Source organism: Ixodes scapularis, unplaced genomic scaffold, assembly GCF_016920785.2.
Source record: "Ixodes scapularis isolate PalLabHiFi unplaced genomic scaffold, ASM1692078v2 PGA_scaffold4__175_contigs__length_147842914, whole genome shotgun sequence".
NCBI lineage: Eukaryota > Metazoa > Arthropoda > Arachnida > Ixodida > Ixodidae > Ixodes > Ixodes scapularis.
Window position 1 is genome coordinate 139,428,552 of NW_024609879.1, and position 26,481 is coordinate 139,455,032.

General features: G+C 45.4%; 1 protein-coding gene across 4 annotated transcripts in view; it reads left to right on the forward strand.

The window, feature by feature from the left end:
• LOC115308176 (cleavage stimulation factor subunit 3) overlaps window positions 1-26,481 on the forward strand; it is an 87,136-nt gene that overhangs the window by 15,094 nt on the left and 45,561 nt on the right. For 2 of the 4 annotated variants that reach the window (XM_042293457.1, XM_029980978.3), the window contains exons 3-4: window positions 24,542-24,664; window positions 26,128-26,223. In XM_042293457.1, the coding sequence (XP_042149391.1) occupies window positions 24,542-24,664; window positions 26,128-26,223 (219 nt within the window). Of the gene's footprint in view, window positions 1-24,541; window positions 24,665-25,611; window positions 25,740-26,127; window positions 26,224-26,481 lie in introns of those variants that run through there. The other 2 variants (XM_040505131.2, XM_029980976.4) reach the window with 2 other exon arrangements.

Consider the following 26,481-nt stretch of genomic DNA (forward strand, 5'->3'; position numbering starts at 1 on the left):
GCACACCACGCGTCTTCCCACAATCGCTATTTTCGATGTGATTTTGAAACTGCTCTAACGTAAACGCATATCGCAATCGTGTAGCAGACGAAATCAGGACGTCTGCTCCTGATGACGTCACGAACAACGTGGATGATTCATGCGGCCGCGGGTCAACAGGGGAATCCCGTGACGTATCGCCAGATAAAAATAATAAAGGTAAAAAGGGCGAATACTTGCCCAAACCGGCTCGGAAGAAATGCCCCGCCAGTGGCGTCAGCCAGACGAACGACTTAGTGCAACGACTCTGTCTTGGCTGCGTTGTAATCGTCTGATTCTTGAGAACATAAAAGAATGCATTAATCCTCAAAGATTCAGCCTGCAGGACATTGTCCTCTTTCTGTGCGTTTGTGTGTGGTATTGCTCCGTGATGTTCAAAGCTAATCAGCACAATCTCGAAAGAAGGAAGGTGATTCTTAGAATGGATGCTTGGGCGAGTTGAGTATTCATATTGTAGGAGAAGCGCTAAGTAGATTCACTCACCCTCAAACTCACACTCACACCAGAAAAACGGTCATTCACGTCGCGACGTGAATGACCGTTTTTCTGGTGTGAGTGTGAGTTTGAGGGTGAGTGAATCTACTTAGCGCTTCTCCTACAAAAGGAAGGTGATTATTTCCGTTGTGCTGAATTAACGCGGGTGCGCGCGCAGACAGGGCATTTCAAATTGGTCCTTTCCCAGTAGGTTTATTTATTAGGGGTGTAAATGTGTGTCGTATTCTTCATTGAGGGGTGTTTCTTTCTGCGATGTTATTTAATTGGCGCTCACCCGAAGGGTACAGTAATGTAAGTTTATTATTGTCATTAGGGCTGGGCAATTGATCGATGAACTTTGCCATTAATTAATCAATTTTTGAATCGTGATAAAAAATTTTACCGGTTAATCGAGTGGGTTCGGTGGTGTGAAACTTGTAGAAAGAAAAATGCCTGTTTCACAAAGTGCTTGAGCAACAGGCGAGCTGCTGCCCGAGGCTGAGGAAAACAAAAAAAGGGGACACCGCACACAGAATTGGAGACAGAGCATTGTTGGTTTCCCCAGTAAAGCACTTTCGCATTCCCCATGACTCATTCGGATCTATTATAAGGTGAAAATAACCACGTAATATATTTAATTTGAGAAATGAAAACTGCTTTCCCGTGATTTCTTTTGGTGGCGGGACAGCGTCAAGTTTCAAGTGTGGTATATACACTCAGTCATTAATAACCACGGTGAAAAAAAAGTATTAGCAAAGAAAACGTGTAGTTTAGGCACTCTAGTTAGATATTATGCCTGAATGTCGACACAGCCGTTTACTTTATTCATTAATTGATCGAAGGGTAGAAATTACTCGAATTAAAACTTTTTTTTATTTATATTTTTAAGGGCGCTTAGCCCTTACTATTTTTGAATGATTCGGAGATTACGGAACGAAAACGTCTATCCACTTTTGTCGATGAAAGCTAGTTGTTAGTAAAGAGTTCGGGCGAAGCTCCCCCTACCTTTTATGCAGATCGCGAACGCTGGAGAGGATGCGTGGCCCCCTCTCCAGCGTTCACTCTGCTAAAGAAGTGGAAAGAGTCGGGATATGACGAGTTTCCCCCGAACAGTCGCGCCGCTGTGTGACCGCTTGGCCGCAGCAGACGGAATGATAGAATTATCAGCGAACAGGCCTCCAATCATGTTTGAACATGCCTACTGACAGCTCTTGTACGACCAGCGTGACAGGAATGTCCATACAAGGACGAAACATGCCTCAGACAGTGCCTGCACACTGGATGGATGGATGGAACGGCACTTTGTCTAAAATAACAAACATATGCTTGCCCTTTTAAGCCAATTTTCTACCCCATTAACTATCACGAGGCGGTGTGGGATATCACCAGGATGAGCTTTGGTTACAGTCTTTTGTATATTTTTTTTTCTTTTTGTAGCGTGATTACGGCATTCATCCCTCACCGATTTTGGCAAACGCCACCAGATGGTGCTCTAGTCTTTGACGTCCCAAAGAACTTCCGCCACCTTCACAAAGGCCACCTTCACACCGCTACTTCAAATGTTGATGAAACGTCTAACCACCAATTCTCCAAGTGAACTCCAAAAGAGCAAAGGAGTGCGAGATCTGTTAAAATGTCTCGAGTATTCTTGTAAACCAACTTGCCACCTCCAAGATGCAATATTGTACAGCCGAAGGCCCGCGTTAAATCTCTAACTTGGGTGTACGGGTAGCATCTATGCTTTCCAGCACTGGTGACATAAGCAAGCTCAAGAGGCTTGCAAAGACGATGCGACCGGAAATCGCTTGGGACGCGTGCGGTTGTTCACGTTTGTAAACAGCCGCAGTGTAACAGGTTGTTGTTGTTTCCGAATGTTTCTTTTGGTTTTGTTCTTTATCATTATTGAATTGTTTGTATACTACGCCGGGAACACGTCCGTGCGCACTACACCCAGGGAGATATAGTGTGCACTATACATATACCCAAGGAGTAAGCTCGTGTACGCAAATAACGTAGGAAAACTAAAAGCGGTACAGTGATACGATTAATCGAGTGCTCTATTCGTTGCGTCGAGGAAAGAGCATATCAGTAATATGACTGCGCGTAACTTTTCTTTTTTTTTTTTTTTTTTTTTTTTTTTGACGGATATATTAGTCTAGTTGTTAGCTCAGACACGGTTTCGTTCCTGGGGCACTATATGCGACACGCATCTTGGCCAGAAACGCTTCCTCTTATCGGCAAATGCCCCGTCGGGCCCATCGTCTCCGAGGCTCGTCACCATCCCGGCTATGACTGATGAGAGGTTGACAAGGTTTTTCACGGAGTCAGCACATCAGCTGACTCAGGACACAAGGCCGCGTTCGAGAAGAGAGCCTGGCCCCGAAGAGTATATGTATATTCCAGATAGATATAGATGCCGACCCCCGCATTTTTGCTGCCCAAGTGTGTGTGTGTGTGTGTGTGTGCTGGATAAAACCGCAGTATAGATACTGCGAGGAACGTCATGTCGCGCTCCGCCTTATCGTCTCCTTGCTGCGCACGTGATACGCGGGGTCCTTTGCGTAAGGACCAAAGCTATGCGACCTCCAGAACGTGAGTCATGCAGATGAGTGTGGCCGTGTCCGCGGCCTTGCCTCTCGACGACAGTCAAGCGTTGACGCGGCGGAGATCGACGAAGGTTAGCCGCCGTCACGCTGAACAGAGCATGGCGCAAAAGACACACTGTTTCCTCCAGACACGATGACGCAATAGACTACTTCCATAAAGCCCTACATGCAACACGGCGCGCGTTGCACTCTGGGAACTAGTTGGCCAGCCAGGGAGGAGGGTGGCATGGTTTCGGTTTCGATTGACACGTCGGCAAAAGATTATACACAGAGCGTGGACTATTAACGGCCGTTATTTCATGTTTTCTGGTCCCGAGAGCGTCATTTGTGGTTTCTAAACTAACCTAAATGGCCAGACCTTGAAGCTTTAGACAAGCCCGCGACGTATAGTTTGTCTTAACTCATGCTTGTTGTATTTTTGTGCTTGAGCCTTTCTGTTAGCGTTCCAATCGAGGTATGTGGACGAGCCAGTGCTGGGAATCTCGACGCTGCGAAGCTCGGGGATCTTGCCTATGTACGAACCAACAAGCTGTAGCAACCAATAAGTATGCATACATCGAGCTCGCGCCTTTACATTAGTGTTGTTCATCAGAAAGTTTGTTTGTTTCGTGCGTCCATAGACGAAAAATCACTTTTTGCAATTACTGTTTTTCTTAATACGCCTGAGTACGCGAGGTAAAACTCGGAGGCGCCATTGAAAAGCTCAATTTTAACAAACTTCTAATCTCTTATCTGTACTGACTCGCAGCACTGCACGAAGTGAGGTCCCCACCAGCTTGCATTCCACTAATATTCAACATGGCGTATGCGCATAAAGTTATCCTGCAGTCATTAGGCACATTCGCACATACAAACCATTTTTAGAAAGCAAAGGTCGAGCACTTGTGTGAAGAATGTCGCACCGTTCGCCGGGAGTGCGCCGGACGGGCAAGAACCCCTATGCGGTGCGCCAAACGAACGAAATTATTCAAAGCGCGTTTGACAGTTGCTAATGGCCATAATATTTGTTATGTGTTTGCTTTCTTCCTGCCTGAGTATGTCGAGATAATTTCAGACACACCGTTCAGGCACAGATCTTGGGCGTCAGTAAAAGCTCATCCAAAAAGGCTTAGCGAGGAGTGGGGGACGCTTGCTAGGGCCTCCGTCGTAGCTAGCCGATCTCAGCGTTTGCAAAAACTTAATCTTCTATCAGCATAAAATTTGCGTGGGAGATATATGATGACACGAGGAAGGCATCATAGTAACGTTTGTGCAGTAGCGAGGTCGAATTTATTGCGTTTCCTTAAAAGTTCATGCGTCAACGCTGGGCTCAACTTTGATACTCCTGTGAGAATGCGGCTTGCTTTTTGCCCAATGAAGTAACAAGAAGCGGACGTTTGGCAAACAAAATAGGTGAAAGGCTCCAGGTGAACAAATTTCAGTTCTAGTTCACTGGTACTAGGCGGGATTATTGAAATTGAACTCAAAGATGCACTCGTTGGGTGAGGTGACTAAGCCACGTCTTACTACGTTTGCATACGTACTCATAATATCCGGTGTTTCGGGAACCAAGAAAAGTGCCCCGGTCTTCGTTTTGTATCGCTCGAGAATGAGTGTATTGTACGTTCGTGAAAATTCAGATAATCAAAAACGCAAGCAGCGCGTTCGGTCGCGGCGTGATAGCATGAGATGAAGCTGCTCAATCGAAACCGAAACTGAGCGGCCAACTAGTTCCCAGAGTGCACTGCGTGGTATTTCGCCGCGATGGGGCGCATCGGTTTTGGAAGAAGTCCATTCTCAGACAGTGTCCGCGGACTGCATACGTCGCCTTCTCAACTGCCTGTGAACGACGGTTCGTTACAGCTGTCGTAGATTTCCTGGTGTTTATTTATTAGCGAAATTAACGCATATTTTTCGGCGTTTATATTTTTAATTTTTTTTTTAAATACAGACACACACGCACGCACGCACTATTTTGACCAGACGCTCGTCACTGTCCTGAGACGCGGCATTCAACGATACACAGTGTCCATTTTTGTTTCAAAGCCTGGTCGGAGAAACACGACCCATTGTTAAACGATAATGGAGTATGAGGTTTCAGATTGTCGCGTTTGTGGCCAGTCCAGACTGCAGGACCGCAAAGAGGTGGACTTTTCAACGTGGCGTTGTCAGTTGACTCCCGAGCACACGATAACCCGACGTAACGAGCCGGCTCTCCCAACCGCAGATCATGATCAAACGATGTAGAATCACTTTTTTTTTTTTCGGTTTTTTTCTTTCACTAAGCCGTGTAAACATTTGTGGATCAAGTTTTACTTTTTGAAAATATATACGGCTGCTACCTCGACTGTTACATGTACGCCGACCCGGTCTCTTTTTTTTTTTCTTAGATGTTTCGCGCCTGGTGCGTAGTCGACACTGGAGAGTCATCATGCATGACCAACGGGACATAACACTAAACCACCAGAATTGCGGTGTGCTAATTACGTTCTTAAAAAAAAAAAGTTTTGTTCTCTTATAAATAGTCAATTGGCGTGTCAGTAGAAACTGCGCGGTCTCGAACCTTTTAAAAATATTTTGATGTAGGCAGGGTTTAAATATAAAGCAACGTTTTTCTGCCTTATTTATAAATACAGTCGGGGTTTTCATCTCAAATCAGGCACGGTTTTGTGGTCGAATTCTGTAATTTTGACCTCCAAAACATTGTACGCTTTCAAAACATTGTATGTTTTGGGAGCATTCTTGAAATGAACAACAACAAAAACGGCCAGCTTGGCAGATTTTTGTTTTGTTTTAAAGTTATTGAACCCTTGAATCGAGCGAGGCGAAACCGGGCGTTTCTCTTATACCTGTCCGAGATTGCATGTTGGACCGCATACTATTTTGTCACTTCTCATGCAGACTACTGTATTAGGGCTTTTCTGTGACAATTTTGAGATAGACTTCCTCGTACGTGATAAATTGAGAAAGATACATATTTTAGAATCCTTTTTAATTACTTGTCGAACTGTGTACCTTGGATGATTTTTTTGCAAATTTGGGCAAGTTCACACGTTTGACCTATGTATTTCTTATTAAACGTATTTCTTATTTGCTTAGTTCTTTGTTTGTTAGGAAGATGCGACAGTGGTTTATCAAAAAGATATCAACCGAAAACATAGTATTTAGTTTTAAATGACTGGAAATAAGACTTCCTTTCATAGGTACTTATCTAACATGAATACTTACCATACCATGTATGTTTACAAATGAGTGAAATTTGGTGTAATACGGAGTAAAAAAAATTTTTTTACTCCGCAACAAAGCTTGCCATTTTGGAAGGCACATCCGACAAGATTCAAGCATGTACATGTCGAGACGATTAAGTAGGCGCACTTGTTGAAATGCATGCCGTATTTATAAAAACCACTGGCGAATTAAGAAAGAAACTGGGCTGGCATGATGCAAGTTGGATAATATACGTTTTCATCGTTGTTGTGTGTCCTATAGTTTTACGTAATTTCGAGATTCTCGTGAAGAAATGCTGGTATTTCAACTTCACATCATCACTGAAAATTACTTGCCGATAGAAAGTGCAGCCAGGTCTAAACAGACCCATTTCCATACCGCTGGCATATGAAGATTTTGAAGTTGATAGTGTAGGAACTTGGTGAAACAACGCAACCAGTTGAAATCGTTATACGAAGCCTAAAAACCGGATTGAAATGACGAGACTTAGCTACTTCTTGCACTTTCCGCAGCGATAGAAGGGGCGAGGTTCGGTCGCCCACCGCCACCGTCCCGAAGCATCCAGATAGCAGAGAATTAAAGCCCCCGACTTGGACTGCAGAGCACACGACCCCAACCGCGACGTTGTCGGACAGACGGATGGATGGATGAATACGGCTGAGCCCTTTGGATCGGGCGGTAGCTTACGCCACCTAGCCAACTGTCGCCACGGACGGTTGCTGTCCGTGGTGACACGTTGCGGGAGGCAAGGAGCGAGTCGGTGTTGGCGACAAAAATCGTCGACCGCAGAGGAATTCGATAGCAGTCGAACAATTTCGAACGTGTCCGGATCCGCCGAGTGTTCCGAAACATCCCAAGTCGATGCTGCTTTTCTTTGGACTTGAATGATAAGGGGCAAGCGTGGCTGGGATTCTAGTTTGTAGGCACAACAACGAAATGTTGAATAATAGATTGCAAGTTTTTATTAGAGACGTCAGGCGATATCGTGTTGCCGCATTATTTTCAGGAATCGCCGGTTCAGGAGGTATTCATAGAACTACACGCTCGCGCGTGCTCACGCGTCAATATTGGATGAAGTTCACAAGCTGTGCTGTGTGACTTAATCAGTATATTTTTATGATCTTTACATCACCGTAAATCTCCAATCAAGCTCTTTATTTTAAATATAATTTGAATATTTTGCGCTAAATATATAGCGCGGAACATTTGCCCGAAAAACAAAAATTTAAAAAGACTTGCAAGCTTAAAGTCGATTTTCTAAACAAAAAACAAGAAAACACTTTTTTTCATTTTTTTTTTTTTTTTTTTTTTACAGTTAGGTAATATAGTAGTCTGTCAGGAACTATCAACAGAAATTGTGATATATTGTTTCTATGGCCGCTATTAGGACTCGAATCTCGTGATATGAGAGTTTTGAACGGGACTTCGCATAATTTAGCTGAGCATAATTTTGGCATATCTGTAAGGTTTTCTATTTAACGTTAGTACTTACCTCAATATCTAAGCCTAAATGCCAGTGAAACAACAATATTTATCCTAACAATATTTATTTACTTGACACTGGCGTGATTTGCAAGGTGTGTGAGCTTGGCCATATGTATTGACGGAGAAGATACGTATACCATCTAGACTCCCGGGCAAACTTAAGTCAATAGGGAAAAGTCTAAGTAACCCGGCATGAATCACTGAAAAGAGAAATGAAACCTAAACACATGGCTAACACGTTTGAGGCCTTACGCACCACGAAATGCTCGTTATTTTACGAAAGAGTCCGTACGCGCACAAAATAAACCGTACTTCCTAAGCGTCAGATACTAAATCGTACATATATATATATATATCTTCACTGCATATCTGTTTGACAAGTTCAGTATTTCAAACACAAAGCCGAAAGCAAAAGACCCCAAAGGAATTTTCTGACGATCTGCATTCCCCAGTCTTGGGAGGAAGTAAGCGCTGGGTGCCCGCACTTGTGGATACGGACTTAGAAGTAAATTTTTTAAGTACACTACTCCAAATTTTATTAATGTTTATGGTTGGATATTGAGGTAACTGCTAACGATAACTAGAAAACCTTACATAATCCAAAATTCTGCTCAGCAGAGCGCCTGGGCCAATAAGTCCCGTTCAAAACGCTCATAGCACGAGATTCGAGTCATAATAGCGGCCATATAAACAATATATTACAATTTCTGTTGGTAGCTCCTGAGAGACTACTACATTACCTAACTGTGAATTAAAAATGAAAGAAATGAAAAGTGTGTTTTTTTAGAAAATCGACTGCAAACTTGTGATTATAATGCAATGAAATGCAAAGGTGCAAGCGAACTGCACAAGAATGACGAAACTTTCTAGTTTTTCGAAATATCCGTTTTCAGGCACTTGTAGCGCAATATATATTTATTGCACAAGATCGAAATTATATTCAAAAGAAATAGATTATTTGGAGCTTTACGGTGATGTAAAGATCATAAAAATATGCTGATTAGGTCAGACAGCAAAGCTTGCTGAACTTCGTCAAATATCGTCGCTGAGAGGCGGTTTGACAAATAAAAAAAATACATTAAGAATGTTATGACTTAGACGCATATTTAGCATAAAAAATCATATGTCGAGAATATTTCAAAGAAGTTATATTGGTATAGGAAGGAAAAGGGATCGAGTCACATATGGCACCCCCGATAAGCTGGAAAAACGACAGTTTCCGTCTTGGCCGCTTCAAGGGTCCATAACTTGAGAACGAAAAATCCGACGAACTTGCCGTTTGCGTCTTCTTTTATTGTAGGAATTTCCCGATAACATGTATTCTTAAAAACAAATTAAAAAATTTGACCCTAAATTTGTGCCTGAGTTGAGATGAAATCACCCATATATATTCAATATAATTCTTAAAAAAAATGGCCAAACCTTGTATTTTTGATACTTTCTTTTCAATGTTCGGCAAGTTACGTGTGACCGATTTAAGATATACAACGACCTGGATATCATCAGAAATTTTAAACTTAGGTCTTTCGTGTAGAACAAATTCAATATTATATGTGAGTAAACGAATGTTTTGAAAATCTAGCAGATTTGGGATCGATTTTCTCAAGGCCCCTTTTTCTATTTGCTTAATTTTATTTTATTCGTGGTAAGGCATAACGGTGGTTTATCAGAAAATATAAATAAAAGTTTTATTTTGTTTATACGACCGGAAATGAAGCTTGAATCTTGTCGGATGTGCCTTCCAAAATGGCAAACTTTGTTGCGGAGTAAAAAAATTGTTTGCTCCGCATTACACTAAATTCCACTCATTTGCTAACATACATGTTATAGTAAGTATTAATATTAGATAATTAACCACACGCCTTAATACTGGTCGGAATAGTACCCATGGAAGGAATTCTTATTTCCATTCATTTAAACGAAATACAATGTTTTCGGCTGATATTTTCTGATATACCGCTGTCATATATTCTTACTAATAAAAAACCTAAGCAGATAAAAATAAAATTTCCCAAAATTGAAACCACAGAAATTACGGAATCGACTCAATAAAAGAGCTAAGTTTAAACCTTCTTGTGATATCATGGTCGCTATATTATAATATATATGTCACATGAAAGAACTTGCCGAACTTTGCAAAAAATCATCAGAGGTACACAATTCGACAAGTAGTTAGTATTTATATATAAGGCAAACAAACGTTGCCTTCTATTTAAGCTTTACCTACACCAAAATATTTTTAAAACGTTCGAGATCGTGTAGTCTCTACTGACACACCAAGTATTTATACATATATAAAAAAAAAAAATATTTCTAAGAACGTAATTAGCACGCCGCAATTCTGGTGGTTTAGTGCCACAGCATATATGGGATGTCCCGCTGGTCATGCATGGTGATTTTCCAGCGAGCAATTTCGTTGAATCGGAGACTAAATAGGTGCTGCGTTTTACATCTCATTTCAGTCCTCCGAGCTCTACGAAGGCTACAGCTTCTTCTGCGCTTAAGGACGCGCTTGGGCGCCCCAATACGAGGGCGTCCAGGGAACTCTGAATTATCTACGCCAAGGTGTCCGAATTTAGCGTGCGTCAGACCCCTCGTTAGGTCAAGCTTCAGCTTGGGCTCCTAGATGCGAGCGGACTGGTTCCTCAGCATCCGTGAGGTCACCGGCAAGGAGCTTGAGCAGAGCTAACGAATGGGGGGACCTAAACCAGATGGTCCAGGAAGACGAGGCGTTGTTTCGTGGCCGGCTCAAGGCCAACAAGGGATGTCTGCTGGACGGCAACAGCACGCCCGGGTGTCGCAACAATAATTACGGCAACCGCATATATGGGCCATTGGTGCTTGGAATGATCTGTGAGAGAACCAAGGAACTAAAGGCCCGTTCACACTCTTGCGACCTCTTAAACCTGGGTTCCTTAAAACTTCTTAAACCAGAAAACACACTGGCGCCATCTATTAGGAAGCAGTGTAAACTCGGCGGTCCGGCATATTTTTTTTTTATTTCCCGCGCATTATCCTTTCTTTCTTGGCTCGAAAAACTTTTGTCAATGTTATAAACGAGCCTCTCTATGGGTATTACGCACATTTGACCTCGGAAATCCCGCAAAACTTTCGCTCTTGTGAAATGCAGTTCCAGGGTCACCGCGTAGATGGCGCCACAATGCCGGTGTGTTCCCTCATTCTAAAAACATTTAAGAAGTTTTAAGAGATCTCGTCTCTCTCAGTCGTACTCGGTCGCAAGAGTGTGAACGGGCCTTAAAGATGTTCTACGTTCAAGGACGCGATGCTTGGGCGCACCCTGGGCGACCGCCAGTACGTCGCCCCAGGGACCACTGTTTTCAGCGATGAGTGGCGGGGCTATCCGTGTGCCTGGACAGCCTGCAAGACGGCAACGGGTCAATGGGGCTCAATCGCCTGACAGTAAACCACTCGCAGCACTTCTTCGACCCCGTAACGAAGGCCCACACGCAGCTCATCGAGCAATCGTGGGAAAAGTCGAAGCTCTTCTTGCTCCGAAAGACGAGGGGCTACAGCGGGAGGAACGCGAGGACGCCAGCTAGCAAAATAAGGACTGCTGCAGCGCTGCAGACACACCTGAACTGGCTGTGGTGGAAGTCGATGGACGGCCCTATCCGCTGCAACGATCCATTCCTCCGATTCCTCGATATCATCGCTAAGCAATACCCGATGCCTTAGAGCACTCGGAGGATGCGACGGGGTTTGCTTCTGAACTGCAACAATAAACATTTAAGATTCAACTAACAAAACTATTTTGTGTTCATTTCTAAAGAGATCCAACTCAGAACTTATTTTTACTCTCAGGAGCACAGGAGGAATAAGCGTGCGCTCTTCACATATGGACTGGTTGTCAGATTTTCAAGAACGTACTAGATTGATGGTTGTGACCAACCATCATGTGCCACTAACCTCTGCTGCGCAGTCATCGCGCGACGCAGCAGAGGCTGGTTGCACTATCTCTCCACGGGGCGCGGTGCCGCCGGGGCTGAGATGCGCTCCGATAGCAAACCGAAACTTAAAAACCTGTCGATTTTGTGCGGTTTTTCAGAAAGCCGTAAAATGCTTGGCGTGCCTTCTATCATTCTGCAATTTGCTGACTTAGTGTTTTTCGATGATGCTGAGCAATTTTCAAATTTAAACCATGATCTTAAAGGGACACTGACACCCCCCAAAAATGTTTTTTCATTTTTTGCAGGGGCTTCATTATGGTGTCAGAGGACTACCCAATTAATATTTTGCAACAGTGTAGCGTATTTTTTAATAAAGCCGAAAGACGCAACTGCTCGAAACCGAAACCGAAACCCGACGGAGGTCGGAGAAGTGGAGAGAAGAGAGTGAGTGGCGGAAGTCACGTGGCTACACCCGACCGTGCGTTTTTTATTGTTTTTTTTATTTTTTATTTTTTTTTCTCTCCGTAGCAGACGACACGACATGCGGCGTGCGATGCGGCGTGCGGAAACTGCTCGCCGGGCGATTCTTTTGCAGTTATGTTTGTTCCGCTCGTTGTTCTGTACTCCAAGATGAGTTGTTTTGTACATTGAGGAGTCGGAGATGAGTAGCGAGTGCCCGTGGTGAATTTTCATGATCGGCTTCGAAAAGAATACACCCAAGATGTTGCGTGAAGAGCTGGCTCACGTGTCCTGCGTCCGAAAAAAAGTGGCATTATGCGACAGAGTTTCCGAAAGATCAACGGGATCGGGACCAATGGCTGGCTGCAATTCCTGTAGAACATATGCGGGCACCTCGGAAAGCGGACGCTACCTGATTTATATGCTCCTTGCATTTTGTGGAAAGTGATTACATTGAGTTCGCAGGTGTCAAAAAGGAAATCACATACCATTTAATTCAGCGAAGTATCGTCCGCAACACTTGTTTGTTATTTTTTGTTTGTTTCTTCAGTGATGATTGTAAAAAAAAGAAAAAAAGATATGTAAACATCGGGAAATGTTTGAAAAAAAAAAAATAAATAAAGTTTCACAAGGGATCGAACCCGGTCCTACCGCGTGTGAACCGGACGTCTTTCCCACTGCGATACTGGGAGATCTTTTCTGGTGGATCTCTTTCCTTTGTAATAGTTCAGCCGGTAAACTGTAAGTTGGAAAGTTTACTGTTGATTTTTCTCTAGCAAAAGCACTCCCGAGTCGAAGTCGGGAAGCACCACGCTTTGGGGACATTCTCACCTAGTAAATAAATCGTACGCGTGCATATTCAACTCGAAGTAGACACGTCGCGCTTGACGTTTGCGCGAGCGATGTCTTCAGCCACGAGAAGGGAGCGACGGCTCGGCGACGTCTTCGTGCAAATCGGCTTGGTGGCCGGGCGTTTCGTACGGGATGAATACCAATTCTTTTAATCAGTCCCAAATTTCTCTTTTAAAGGTAGACAGAATTCGCCGGTACCGCGGACGACAGTCCCACACCAGTCGTCCGCTGCCATCGCCGTCCCCGCGAGTCCCACGATACGCGAAACGACGAACGCACAGAATGCTTCCGGTTGTCTGTGGAACTTTTTTTTTTTCGATCAACGTATTTACAGCTTTTTAGAAGCCACAAAAATGGGTTTCATATTTTTTTCTATTTTTAATATTGAGTGTGTGCCTTCAGTGACCCACGACTTTGATTAAATTTGGTGGTCGCATCGATACCTTAGAATACGGCCCGTGACCTCGAAAAAGAGAGTGAGCGAGACTCGAACCGGCCAGTTCTTGATCGGCGGTTTTCGGGCGGAAAGAAACCGAATTTCGAGCCGCAAATTCTGTTCTGGGTAGTTGAGCTCTCATATGACAGGTACAACTAAAAACCTCGGCGAGCATAAATACCCTGTCAGTGTCCCTTGAAACACAATATTGCAAAAGTTAATTACGCAAAAATAATTAACAACTTAATTATCCTAGACTTTAATAATTTTCCTATATGGGCTCTTGGCCCAGGAACAAAACGCCACAAGCCTTTTTTCGTTGCGATGAATAGTTTTTGCAGGAGCGATTTTGCCTGCGTTCTCTGAAACACCCGGTATATATATATATATATATATATATATATATATATATATATATATATATATATATATATATATATATATATATATATATATATATATATATATATATATATATATATATATATATATATATATATATATATATATATATATACTCGTTTTCACCTAAAGAACCGTAGTAAAAAGAAAGTTCGATTACTCGCGGAGCGTTACTAATTTCCCCATTTATCTGGAGAATTAATTAATATGTAGGGGCAGTTTAGATTACTGTATATATGCTATCTAATTAAGACGTAAACGTTTCAAACGCCGAAAGCATATCTTCTTCCTCCAAAAACCAAATCTTGTAAGAACTACTTCTCGCGGCGTGTGAACATTACGCAAAATTCCCTTGAGGTGAAAACGAGTATAATTTAAAATGCACCTAGTAGACATGTCTCAATCCTCTACATAAAAAGGAAAATTAGTAATCTTCCTCAAAAAACCAGACTTTCTTTTTTTGCGGTTTTTGAAAGATATATTAGTCGCCCATTGCGCGCTGCCACCTTCGTCTACTTGCATGCTGTGGAACGCGTTCTGGGCATGCGCAGTAGCTCTCTTTCGCGTACCCTCGCCCCCTCCCTTCTTGCTGGCGCTTCTATTGTCGATACGAGCAATTAAAGGGACGGGATGGCAAAGGTGGTCCTACGGGCTTTGTTTCACATTCCCTCGTTTCTGTTTTCGTCGGAACATGTGGCCCGAACTCCGCATGACGCGTCCGATGTGAACAGCGCGCGAATCGGTGGAGCGTCTCGCGCAACAGTCCACGCGATCGAGGCGTGCCGAGCGGCTTTTACGGTGTTGGGCTCGTCGAACTTGTATTGTTCCGACGAGCCCAACTGCGGCCATCGAGTGCACGCGGGACCCTAATGGTCCCCGAAACAAAGAACGGGACCTTGTTCATTAAATGGCAACACTTGTAGTCACTCACACGTATCGATCCCTCACATTTGCCTCCCACTGCTGCTGTATATAGGTACTAATCATTCTTTCTTACTTAAAAAGTCTGAGCTGCACGCGCAAATTGGGGAACCGTTACATTTGCATTAAAGCAGAAGCTCGATATTTGCGCTGGATTTAAGCTACATGAGAGACGCCATTTTCTCATTGAAATGCTAAAAAAAAAAAAAAAAACACGCAAAGGGTTGTTTAAAGCCGCGGTTCAACTGCTAATGCAAACGACAGTCGGCAGGCAATAATAATTGCGTTGTGTGTATGTTTAGACAGACGGAAGTTAGTGAGCCTCAATGGGCGTCTACTGTCTCGAGGAATTTAGCCAGTGCAGCACCCTGCTCCACAGCACGAGGCTTGTTCTCTCCTAGAATCAAAGTCACATTGGCCATACAAAAACACTCTCTATATACAAACATGTTGCAAACATGCATACGCACAAAGAGCAAACCCGGGCCTGCTCGCTGTAGGATCAGCGTCTCTCCTAGACTGCCTGCCGATGGCTCTTCAAACCTCCGTCCATACCCGGCACCTGGAATGCTCCCAAATGCCTCACTTGCAAGCACCTTGCCTTCCCCACAACAGCTTAAACTCTAAATTCCCGACAACCAGACCTGCAAGAAGGCCAATGTCATCAGAAAGGGTGTCGTCTTTATACCCTTTTGTCCCATATAGTACACCCCAAAGCTTTGGTTCGACGCACAACGCACTGATATCGAACAGACGGCCCCAGCTTTGACGAGGGGGGATTAAACAGCTAAAGTACGTATCAAAAACTACATTAAAAAAAAAAAGGTTTTGCAATAAAATATATTGGTTTTGCTTGTTTTTTTTGTAAGGAACACGTACATTAGTTATTTTAATAAGTCGTATACTATACTCGGCTATCAAGCCGCTCGTGAAAGTTGGTACCGTCGGTTCAATGTCAGTGCGCTCACTAAAGTTTTTGGGTGTCTTATATGAGACCAAGAAGTGCAAAAATATACCTTTTTTTCTTGTTCTTTCTGAGAGTGTATAACTATATGAATAAACGACCCTTCCGGAAAATCCCAGGACACCCCACGGCGAGGGGAATTGTGGGGCTGCTTCGATGTACGCTCGTGCCGGCTCGAACGCTTCATGCATTCGAATAGCGACGCGGTTCATTCTCTCTTACCATTAAAAGCTCACGACGCAAAAAAATAAAATAAATAAAAATAAATAAAAATAATAATAATAAATAAATAAAATAACAAAAAATAAAATAAAATAAGAATTTTAATAAAAATAAAGCGAATACAAAAGGAGCTCGTTACATACTCCGCTTCGCTTTCCCTCTGCCTTCTCCGTGTTCTCAAACACTGATCTCTATGACAATTGCTGGATCGCGCTTCCCCGCTTGTTCGCTGCAGCGCAAGTGAAGCCACCGGACTTCACTCGCTTGGGATACGATTTGCCGTTTTTGCTAGCCTTTGCTGCGGTTTTCCAGCGCGCTGTGGACACGTTTTCTACTCGTTCGTCGTCATTCGCCGAAGAAGTTTTCTTAAGACTCTGTGTATTGTTGAGACTTGCCGTTGTGAACACGTGGAAAATTTTACGAAAGTGCAGTGTCGCAGGAAAAAGGCACAACGCGTCGAAAGGAAGGGCTGGCGGCGTGTTCAAAGCTTCCTTGGCACGCCGAAGTGCCGTGTCTCTGTGCCTTCGCACGCTTGGATACCGACCAAGAACCGACGCCGTGTGTATGTGTCTAGCGAGTGCAATGTGCGTGAAGCTGTTCGTGCCTCTGGATCAGCGTCTTTTCCCCTCGCGGTTTAGGAACGAGCTTAATCCAGCGTCCACTAGCGACGGAAGATGGGGGGAAGGTGCGTCTTTTTTTCGTCCTTAGACGATTTACACAATACCGTGCACAACAGCTCCTCATCACTGATCAGTGCTGGCTTATTATCAACCTACTTAATTGCACTTTACGTTTGAGCGCGGCTCGCCTAATTGTAATTGGTCAGCAGATTGCACACAACCATATCGGCCGCGCTTCAAAGATTTTCATTCTCGCCGTCTTGTACTTTTGCTTTCGAAAACCCCCCTGGCTCCACAACGTTGCCCTATTCGTGCTCCCACGATATCTATTAGAGTAGATTTGGGACATAGCCATGGTTAATATAGTACATAAGAACACGTACAGATCTCTCCCTTTTATTGATAGCAACTCACCGGAACAGCTGGACGATCCAGAACTCCGTGGCCGATATATATAAATGATCTAAAGGCTTCTACGCGCGACACACGTTCAGAACTTTGGCGCGGCGTCAATTCTTGACCGGTATCCAAGCGTGCGAAGGCACAAAGATGCATCACTCGGCGTGCCAAGGAAGCTTTGATCACGCCGCGACACCGGCGACACTTGTTTTCGACGAGTTGTACCTTTTGATACGGCTTCACGCACATTGCACTCGCAAAACACATTCACACGGCGTCGATTCTTGGTCGGTATCCAAGCGTGCGAAGGCACAGAGACACGGCACTTCGGCGTGCCAAGGAAGCTTTGAACACGCCGCCAGCCCTTCCTTTCGACGCGTTGTGCCTTTTTCCTGCGACACTGCACTTTCGTAAAATTTTCCGCGTGTTCACAACGGCAAGTCTCAACAATACACAGACTCTTCAAAAAAAACTTCTTCGGCGAATGACGACGAACGAGTAGAAAACTTGTCCACAGCACGCTGAAAAACCGCAGCAAAGGCTAGCAAAAACGGCAAATCGTATCCCAAGCGAGTGAAGTCCGGTGGCTTCACTTGCGGGAGCGGCAAGCGCGATCCAGCAATTGTCATTGAGATCGGTGTTCTCAAACCACAAAATGTTAAACCAACGTTAACTTCGTCCTCGCCTCCTGGTAAATCTCACGAGCCGTACATTGGAACGTCACAATGCCTCAAGGTAATAAAAACCCGAGACACAGGAACACAAAAGGGGACGAACACAACACAACTTCCCTTATTACCATGAATCACCACCATAGAGTTATTACAATAAACGATAGAGGCTCAGCTGGCGCTAGTGTGCTGTTGCGTTTTGAAGCACACTGCAAGCAGTCTAAATTTGACTTCCGGTAATGTATTTCTGTGCGAAAACGCAATTGCGTTTTCTCTTCGCGCACGATTATGAGAGCAAATATTGCTTAGTGTTGTGAGAGTATAAAAAGTTGGGACCGTTTTACAATCGGATGTACGAAAGTATGTGACAGATAGAGCGTTTTTCTTTAGAATTGATGGCGCCGAACACTGCGCTAAAATCCTTTCCGAAATTCAGTGCCATCTGGTGGCTGAAATGGCGGTTTAACTTTTGCCATACGAATGGCGGCAATGAACCCGTAGCCTGCAGTATTTTATCGGGCACTGTCACTTTTGCATGTCAACGGCAGACGAGAATAAACTTTTCGCTATACAGGTTTTTTTTAGTCATCTCTTCCAGTGTCGAATCGCACAACGATGCAACCAGTCAGAACGAAGCGCCAACCCAGACAGACGCCTTGATAAAGTTCTATAAGTCAAGGGCTTTCGAAGTCGATTTTGTTCCACTAACAGGTTCACTGGGCTCAAATTAGAGAAATGAACACTTACGCAACGCTTGCATTCAATTCCGGTTTCGCAACGTGCTAACGTCTAGAACGTATAGGCCTCGAATCCTCAGCTTAGGAGTATCTTCAACATGTTCCTTCATCAGTAAATAGAAAGCCGCCATTGGTATGGCACATATGCCATTTTTCAGATGGTGATGATAGTGATCAAAGTGGCCAGACTGAATTTCGGAAAGGGTCTATTCACATACATGTTGACGTTGCAGACTGCTATCATAGGGCACGCAGTGACGCATATAGTCAATGCTAAGAAGCACACAGATTGAATCAGCTTCACAGAACACCAAAGGGATGCTAATATATGCGAAATCAAATAATCAAAACAGACGACAAGAACGAAGCGTAGAGTTATGGAACGAAGAACACTTGCTGGATTAATAACGAACTGTGCATAAATAATAATTGATAGCTTGTGTTCGTTGATTGATAGCTTGTATTGACATTTGATAGCTTGTATCGACATATCATGCTGTACAACATATAGATCCCGGACTGAATCGTTGCTAATTTTTACGTCGCTCAGTAACAAAAAAAAAAAAATAACTCATTAACTAAATAAATTGCACTTTTATAATGTGAATAAAGCTACATAGCACCCCTTACGAGTAAAGAAACTACGCTGATTTCTATTATTCCCTGGCGAAGAGAAAAATATCACGTACGTTTTCCCATAGGAATATACAGGAAGACAGGAAAAGTAGACTGCATGCTGTCTGCTTCAATTTGCAACCGGAAGTCCCGTAGACACTAGCGCTAGCTGAGCCTCTAGCGTTTGTTGTAATAACTCTATGATCACCACAAGGTCGCTTGTTTTTTAAGTATTGTTACAATGCATCAAGCAAGCGTACGGTGGGGGCGCCACATGTCTCCGGAAAGGTCTCTGCGGAGCCCAAGTATGGTGCCTGGAACGCGTCTCCGACTGGTGTGTTTACCGCGGCCAAAAAAGTGGTCCTTCGATTTCCGCCTGATGACGTCATAAAAGTGTCATGCTGTCGCCGGTCGCGACCCTGGCGGCGTTTGAACAGTTGTGGTCTAGGTGGCAGACGCCTGTTCTGCTGCAGGTCGCTGTCCACTGTGACAGTTCACGGAAGTTAGAGCAGCCGGAAGTTGGGACGCCTAAAGGGAGAACATGACGACAGCGACACTCTTGTTCGCTCGTGCTTTTCGCCAGCATTTCTACGGCCAACCGCCAGGATCGCGACAGGCAACAGCATGACACTCGCGTCATTTGTTGCCACATTGGGACCACTTTTGATGTATGGGCGGGATAGGACGCTAAACACACCAGTCGAAGACGCGATGGAGGCACCATAGCCCAAGTTCGTCTGCTTCCTTTGCATGGGTTGTGGTGACGTCAGAACGACGCCAAGCTCTGATTGGTTCTAAATGAAGGATAGTGGGTAGACCTGAAGGTAGCTTGCTTTGAGGTCTACCTACTGTACTTCAATCGGTGCCAATCAGAGATCGGCGTCTTTGTGACGTCATCACAGACCCCGCAAAAGAAGCAGACGAACTTGCTCTCCGCATTCTTTCACCAGGTCCGGAGGGAACACCGTCTTTTGTAACGACTGCATGACCATATTCAGGGAACACGTACATCGCAAATATGGTCTTGTTAGGAGCACATTTGCGATTTCATTACAATAAATACCCACCCGTGTTTCTTCTTTCTTTTTTTTTGCATTACAATGTTTTTTTTTGTTTTTTTTAAAGAATTGTTTCGCATGTTAGGGTGTTTTATAAATTAAAGCCATCCTCTACGCGCTGCCATTTTTGCCTGCCGCGGGCGTTCTAGGCGTGCGCAGTTGCTCTCATACGCCGTGTATGCGATCACAGCCCAGTGACTCAGCGTTTTTTACACCCCCCCCCCCCCCCCCCCCCCTTCCCCGCTTGCAAGAAGCAAGTAGGAGGCGACAAGGCCACAGGTGGTTCTGGGCTTTGTTTCGTATTCCATCGTTTTTGTTTTCTCCGGAACGTACGCGGCCCGAACCCCGCACGACGTCAGATGCTACACTCCGCTCGCGGGGTGGAAGCTGTACGTAGCTTCTCTTTGCAGGGGTTGTGGTGACGTCAGAACGCTGAGCTCGGCGTTCGGAGCCAATCAGAGCTCGGCGTCTTTCTGACGTCACCACAATCCCTGCAAAGAGAAGCAGACGAACTTGCGCTCCGCATAGGTTCTCGTTCGACCAATCATGCTGCTGATTGGTCCGACAAGCGCGTACCTTCCGGCGCACTGTCAGCTCGGGGGACGCTAGGGCGTCCCGCAATAGTGCAATTGAGAGAGGCGTGCTGCGAGCGAACGGCTTTTACGGTCTTGGGCTCGTTGAACTTATTGTTTCGACGAACCAAACTGCTGTTACCGAGTGAGCTCTGGATCCTAACGGTCCTGATACAAAGAGGAGGGCTTCCTCATTAAATGGAAACACTTGTAGTCATTCACATGTGTCGGTCCCTCACATGGGTATAGTGCTCTTATTTAAGAGTCTGAACTGCGTAAAATTGGAGGGAACCGTTGCATCAGCGTTAAAGGAGAAGCTCGATATCATACGGGATCTGAACTCAGCAACAGACGCCATTTGATCACAAAAAGAAAAGTTAAAAAAAAAAAGTCTAACGCTGAGGGCACTCCGCGTTCCACTAGACTATAGAGGGACAAACAGAAACAGCCGACACCGACAAGCGTCGTTCAGCGTGCACGCGGTGGCGCATTTGGCAGGCGTGCAGTGTTTCTGCTCGTCGCTCTAGTGGGACTCCGGCGCAGTACGCCGTGCGACACCATCTTTGTTTCTTCTCCCTTGTGTGACGCTCCTCTGCCACATGGGTCAAACGAGAAACTGTCTGCATACATGTGTGTCCGTAGATGATTCCGCTCAGGGGGATGCAGCCGTGCAGTTAAAGAGGAGGGAAGAGGGGGGGGATGGGGGGGGGGGGGGGGGGGGGCACCGTGCCGCTGGCCCTAGTGACGCCACTAATGGGCAGTGCGCTTTCAAAGTATTCATTCGGACAACGTGAAGTGGGCCTTGAAAACGTTGCCCTTTTATCCCCCCCAGTAGCTTCACGTTCGGGTAGGCTACCAACTGGCTAAGATGAATAATTAAAAAAAAAAAAAAAAAAAAACGGCACGCACGCACACTTTTTTTTTTTATTGGTTTGAGGTGAAGTATGATTCTTTCGTATTCGTTTCCGTGCCATGATTCTTATTAAAGTAAACCAAAAATATTAATATGACCAGTAAACATACACGGACCGATGGTTGGTATAAAAACCTAAATGCAGTAACCTCACGGGGGTCAGCGGCACCCGAGGCGGTAGCCCGCCGCGACCCCCCCCCCCCCCCCTCCCCCCCTCCCGGCTCTCGTGGCCCGCCGCGACTCCCCCCTGAGCGCTGCACCCGGGGCGGTCCGCCCCCCCTCCCCCCTCCCAACCCCCCCCTTGTGACGCCACTGCTTAAATGTCCTTACTTACGCAAAAAAAAAACAAAAAAAACATTATAAACTATAACGACTTATTTTTCGACGTCCGATCGCGCAATACGACGGTCGAAGGCGAGGGTCTTCAACGCTCTCCGGTGCTACGAAAACCCTCACCCCCCAAGGTCATTCCGGTAGTCCGCACGTCGGGTCGGAAGGTTTTGTCGTACATGTGTTTGGCGCTTTAGGTCAAAGCTGAAGTTTTGGAATAATTCGCGGGTTCTAACATTCGCGACCCGGTGGGATCTGAATATAGATTTCAATATGTCAACATTTTACTCAAATTCTTTGCGGGACCTATTTTTCGCGAATTGTAGGCGAAATTCACGAAAATTAAGTCGTTTAGTGTAGTATATATATATAGACGCGGGTGGCTCCCAATGGCCCGTCGAACGCGGCGGTTTGAGACCCGTGCATAGGAACGACCGCCTATGAGAGCAAACCGTTAGACCTTCTTCGTTTTCTCCTTCCCTTCCCTCTCCCCCCATTTTCTTATTGTGTGTGTGTGTGTGTGTGTGTGTGTGTGTGTGTGTGTGTGTGTGTGTGTGTGTGTGTGTGTTGACCGCCCGCAGTCTGCCATGTCCTGATGAAGAGCGGTCCCCGCTCGGAACGTCGTCGAATAAACATATGAGTACATCTTAGGCAATTCCTTTCTGATCTCTCTCCCCTCTCTCTCTCTCTCTCTCTCTCTCTATATATATATATATATATATATATATATATATATATATATATATGTGATGATGATTGAAGCTTGTGGGCCGGTGATTATTGAAATACACAAGAAATATCCCCATTGTCAGACAAACGACCAGCATGACCGAATAAAGAACACGGATCAGGAACCAAAAACGAACGAGCAAAAAGTTCTGTTGACCAACGAAGCTTGAAACTTTCCCACGCTAAAACACTTGTAACCGAAAAAGAAAAAGGCGGAGGGGGGGGGGGGGGGGGGGGGGGGAGAAAAATTACAGACATGAGTAAGAGCTCATTATCGTCCAAGGACTGTACGTGTTCGCATCGAGCCTCACCCCTTTCTTCGTTGCCTCGCCTCACCGCCAGGGGGATCACGAAGACCGGGAGACCGTCAAAAGGTGACGCGGTTGACCTGTTGCCCCGCACGCATCGCTGCTCAGATGGCGAGGAGGAGGCTTGGGCACTTCGTTGCGCGATCATTTCACGTACTACAAAGCACGGACTACTTTGCGCGAAGCGAGTGGACCGTTGTGCCGCGTCCTCATTAACGGCTCCCGCGTGGTGGCGACGCTGGGAGGGACTAGGTTTCAAGGTCACTTCCTTCCCATCCGTCTGGCCACCTGCTCGGAATGCAGACGCGGTGCAAGCGATGAAATTATGGCGGTATGGCCGTATGGAAGGTGCCGAAACTTCTCTATAATGGTGTGGGGTGAACACGGCATACTCTATTATGTCCCTTGTCACTTGTTTTTTTCTCGCTTTATTTATGCCTTGCGCAATGAGCTTTTACAGGATCTGGCTGTCAAAGGAAAAAACGGTGCTTTTGGCGTTGGAAATGTGTAGGTTTTAATAAAATAACACAAAACTTGTATAAGATGCATCTATTGATATCCTAATTCAAATCATGAAGTGGAAACTTGGTAACGTTCCGAGCGGAGTTGAACTTTTTTACTCCGAGACTGGGATTCTAAGATAGCTGAGCTTGTTGCTGCTGAGCGCGTGTTGACGGCAAGCTTCCACAACGCTTAACCAACACGCACATTGCACACCATCATTAAGATTCTCTTCTTTGGGTGACCTATAAATAAGAAGCACGTCTCGATCATGCGCTGCGAGCAGTCAACTCAAACATGGCGCCAAGGAACCGCAGCTGACGCTAGGCGGAGCGCAAGTTCGTCTCGTTGCACAGAAGTTGCGATGCCGTCAGAACGCCGAGCTCTGATTGGCTGATTGAACAGCATAGGGGGTGCATCTTAAGGCCATCGAACATTCAGGTCTACCCACTCTGCTTTCGATCCAAGCCAATCAATGCCCGGCGTCGTTCTGACGTAATCCGGAACTCCTGTGCAAGAGCAGACGAAATGTGCGTCGTCACGGCGTTATCGTCTTTGTGCGTCCTGTCATCACGGACTAAATCAATCACGCGCAGTGAATGCGCCGCTATCCTGCGCTTTTTTGTTTTGCGCGATTGCTTTAGCCGAGTACTGCTTCCGTCCGGCAAATGACCTCCGCTGAATGGACAGCCCTTTCTTGGAACCCAAGCTTAATTAAAAAGTCAACACATTATTTTTTTTTTAACCATAAAATTTCGGAATGATTCCGCGTAAAAATAATCCCCCCCACCCCCCAATTTCCGCATAGATCACACAATACGAGTAATTTGCTTACCAGCAAAAAAGGTGACAAACGTTAACCAACAGTAACTATCAGTAATTTGATAGGCGACATCGTAGGATAGTAACGAAAATGGCCTACTCGTCAGTCGTTAGTCCTACACAGAAAATTCTAGCCTGTACGTACCGGCTTGTCAAGATTTTCAATTGGCGGGGGGGTAGGGAGATATAAATTATCAGTAATATACCTCTACTTGTGACGCGTTATTTTCAACGAGTGCCAGGAAATTATTTCACTCGGGGCATCTGGTTGATCTTGCGCCTCAAACGCAGGCACTGTCTCGAGGGAGACAACGGCGGAATCGGCGAGCGCGACTGGCGACCGCCAGGCAACAGGCAAGGGGGGACGATGACGCAACGGACGTCGCCACCAGGCAGACCAAAATGCTATACCAGGTTCCAGTTTGATTCGCACATTTTTTCCCCTCAAATTGGTTGATTTTAGCTTCTGTGATTTGTTACAACGGACCACGTTGCGACCACGTAGTCGACAAAATGACCATGATCAATACTTTATTCCACGACGCACGCTGCCAGGTCACTGTCCCCGAGCGTGGACTGCGTTGTGCCGCCGTGAACGCAAATAAAATGGACAAGCTCAGAGCCAGAAAGACAAATATAATTTTGTTTTGTATTTCAACTGCTCTTCCTTTGAAAGCCATCGTAAGTCAGTTTGTTGTGACGCATTCTTGTGCTACTTAAAACTGGAAGTACCATATCACGATTCGTATGTGTCGCCCTGAGACCGCTCTGAAGTAAAGCCCCCCGATAAAGGCGTTTTTTACTAGTATCACCATCCACTGTTGTGGAAACGCGCAAGACATGCTCCATCCACGAGCAGGTGCTTCGCCGCCAATCACTTCCAAGGGCGGGGGTATCGGTGGCCGAGTGGACTAGCGCACACCAACTCGGAGCACGGAGCTGTAGAACCCAGGGATCCTGGGCTCAATCCCCACCCATGCCCGTTTGTATTTGGATGAGCATCATACCGCAGTGCGGTCGTGTATCGCTACTGCGTGGTACACGTTATGCTCATCTGCAGCTGAGCTACAAGTCGCCCGGGCCGCTCGTTCCAGTGCGCAGTGCGGCGGCGCCATTTGCGTTCCAAGGGCCGTTCTAGACATGGGCCTCGTACACTGGCGCATTTGACGCTACTTGTAAGCAAAAAGGAAACAGATCTCGAGGGCTTTACCTCTTGAGGACTCCAAACTTCCAGATCAAATACATTTTTGAAAACGAAACTGCTACCCACTGATCTCTATTGTCTCTATGATTGTCATAGAGATCAGTGCTGCTACCTCACCACTAAATCCAATCCAATCCAACAAAAGAAAGCCGGAACTTACGTCAACCACGAAATGTTCCGCCACTTCCGTGTGTGTTCTCGGGTGTTTGGGCCGCTTGGCTTGCCAGCGCGATGTTTGCTGGCGGTGGTAAACGCGAAGCCACAGCAAACATGGCTTTAATGGAGGTAAGATGACCATCGAAACTTTAAATCTGCCGTCTTCCGAAGCTTTCCCGTGGCGACGTTACCGTAGTAAATCTAACGCAGCCTACGGAAATCGCATTTGAAATTGCGTCGTGTCGAGGAAGTACTAAGCCTAATCGTGTTTTCGTCCTTTGTATTTGGCGTATATTAAAATACTTTTTTCTAGCTGCCTCATAACTGTTTCAAGGCGGCATACTTGTAGCGTGGGTTTATTGTCTATCCTAAAGTTGTGTTACAAGCTTCAGTCCTTTAAAGTGCTCTCAAAATGCCGGTAAAGCGACGCGCTTTACCGGCATTTCGACAGCTTCCATTGTGCTTGGACCCGAATTTCCTCTGAAGAGCGTGTTTGTCTCTCTCATGTTTGCCACAGGGGTACATACCAGACAGGGTGAAAAATGCGGAGAAGCGACTGGAGCAGAACGTCTACGACATCGAGGCGTGGAGTATTCTGCTTCGCGATGCCCAGGTGATTAAATTCAAACCTACTTTTTTTGCTATGAAACGTTTTGAGCTCGCGTGGGGTTTGCCCCCTGGTGACTGATTGCCGCGCGTTAATTGGTGGCAAGAGGAACCACCGTGGTTTGCCTTTTCTCCTGCCCAACCTCTGGTGTAACCGTAATGCACAATTTTTTTTTTTTTTGTAAGGCTCATTTTTTAGGTTGTGCCGAGTCATCCTTTATTGTCTGATGGCCTTGCATGATCCGTATACGGCGAGAGCAAGTGC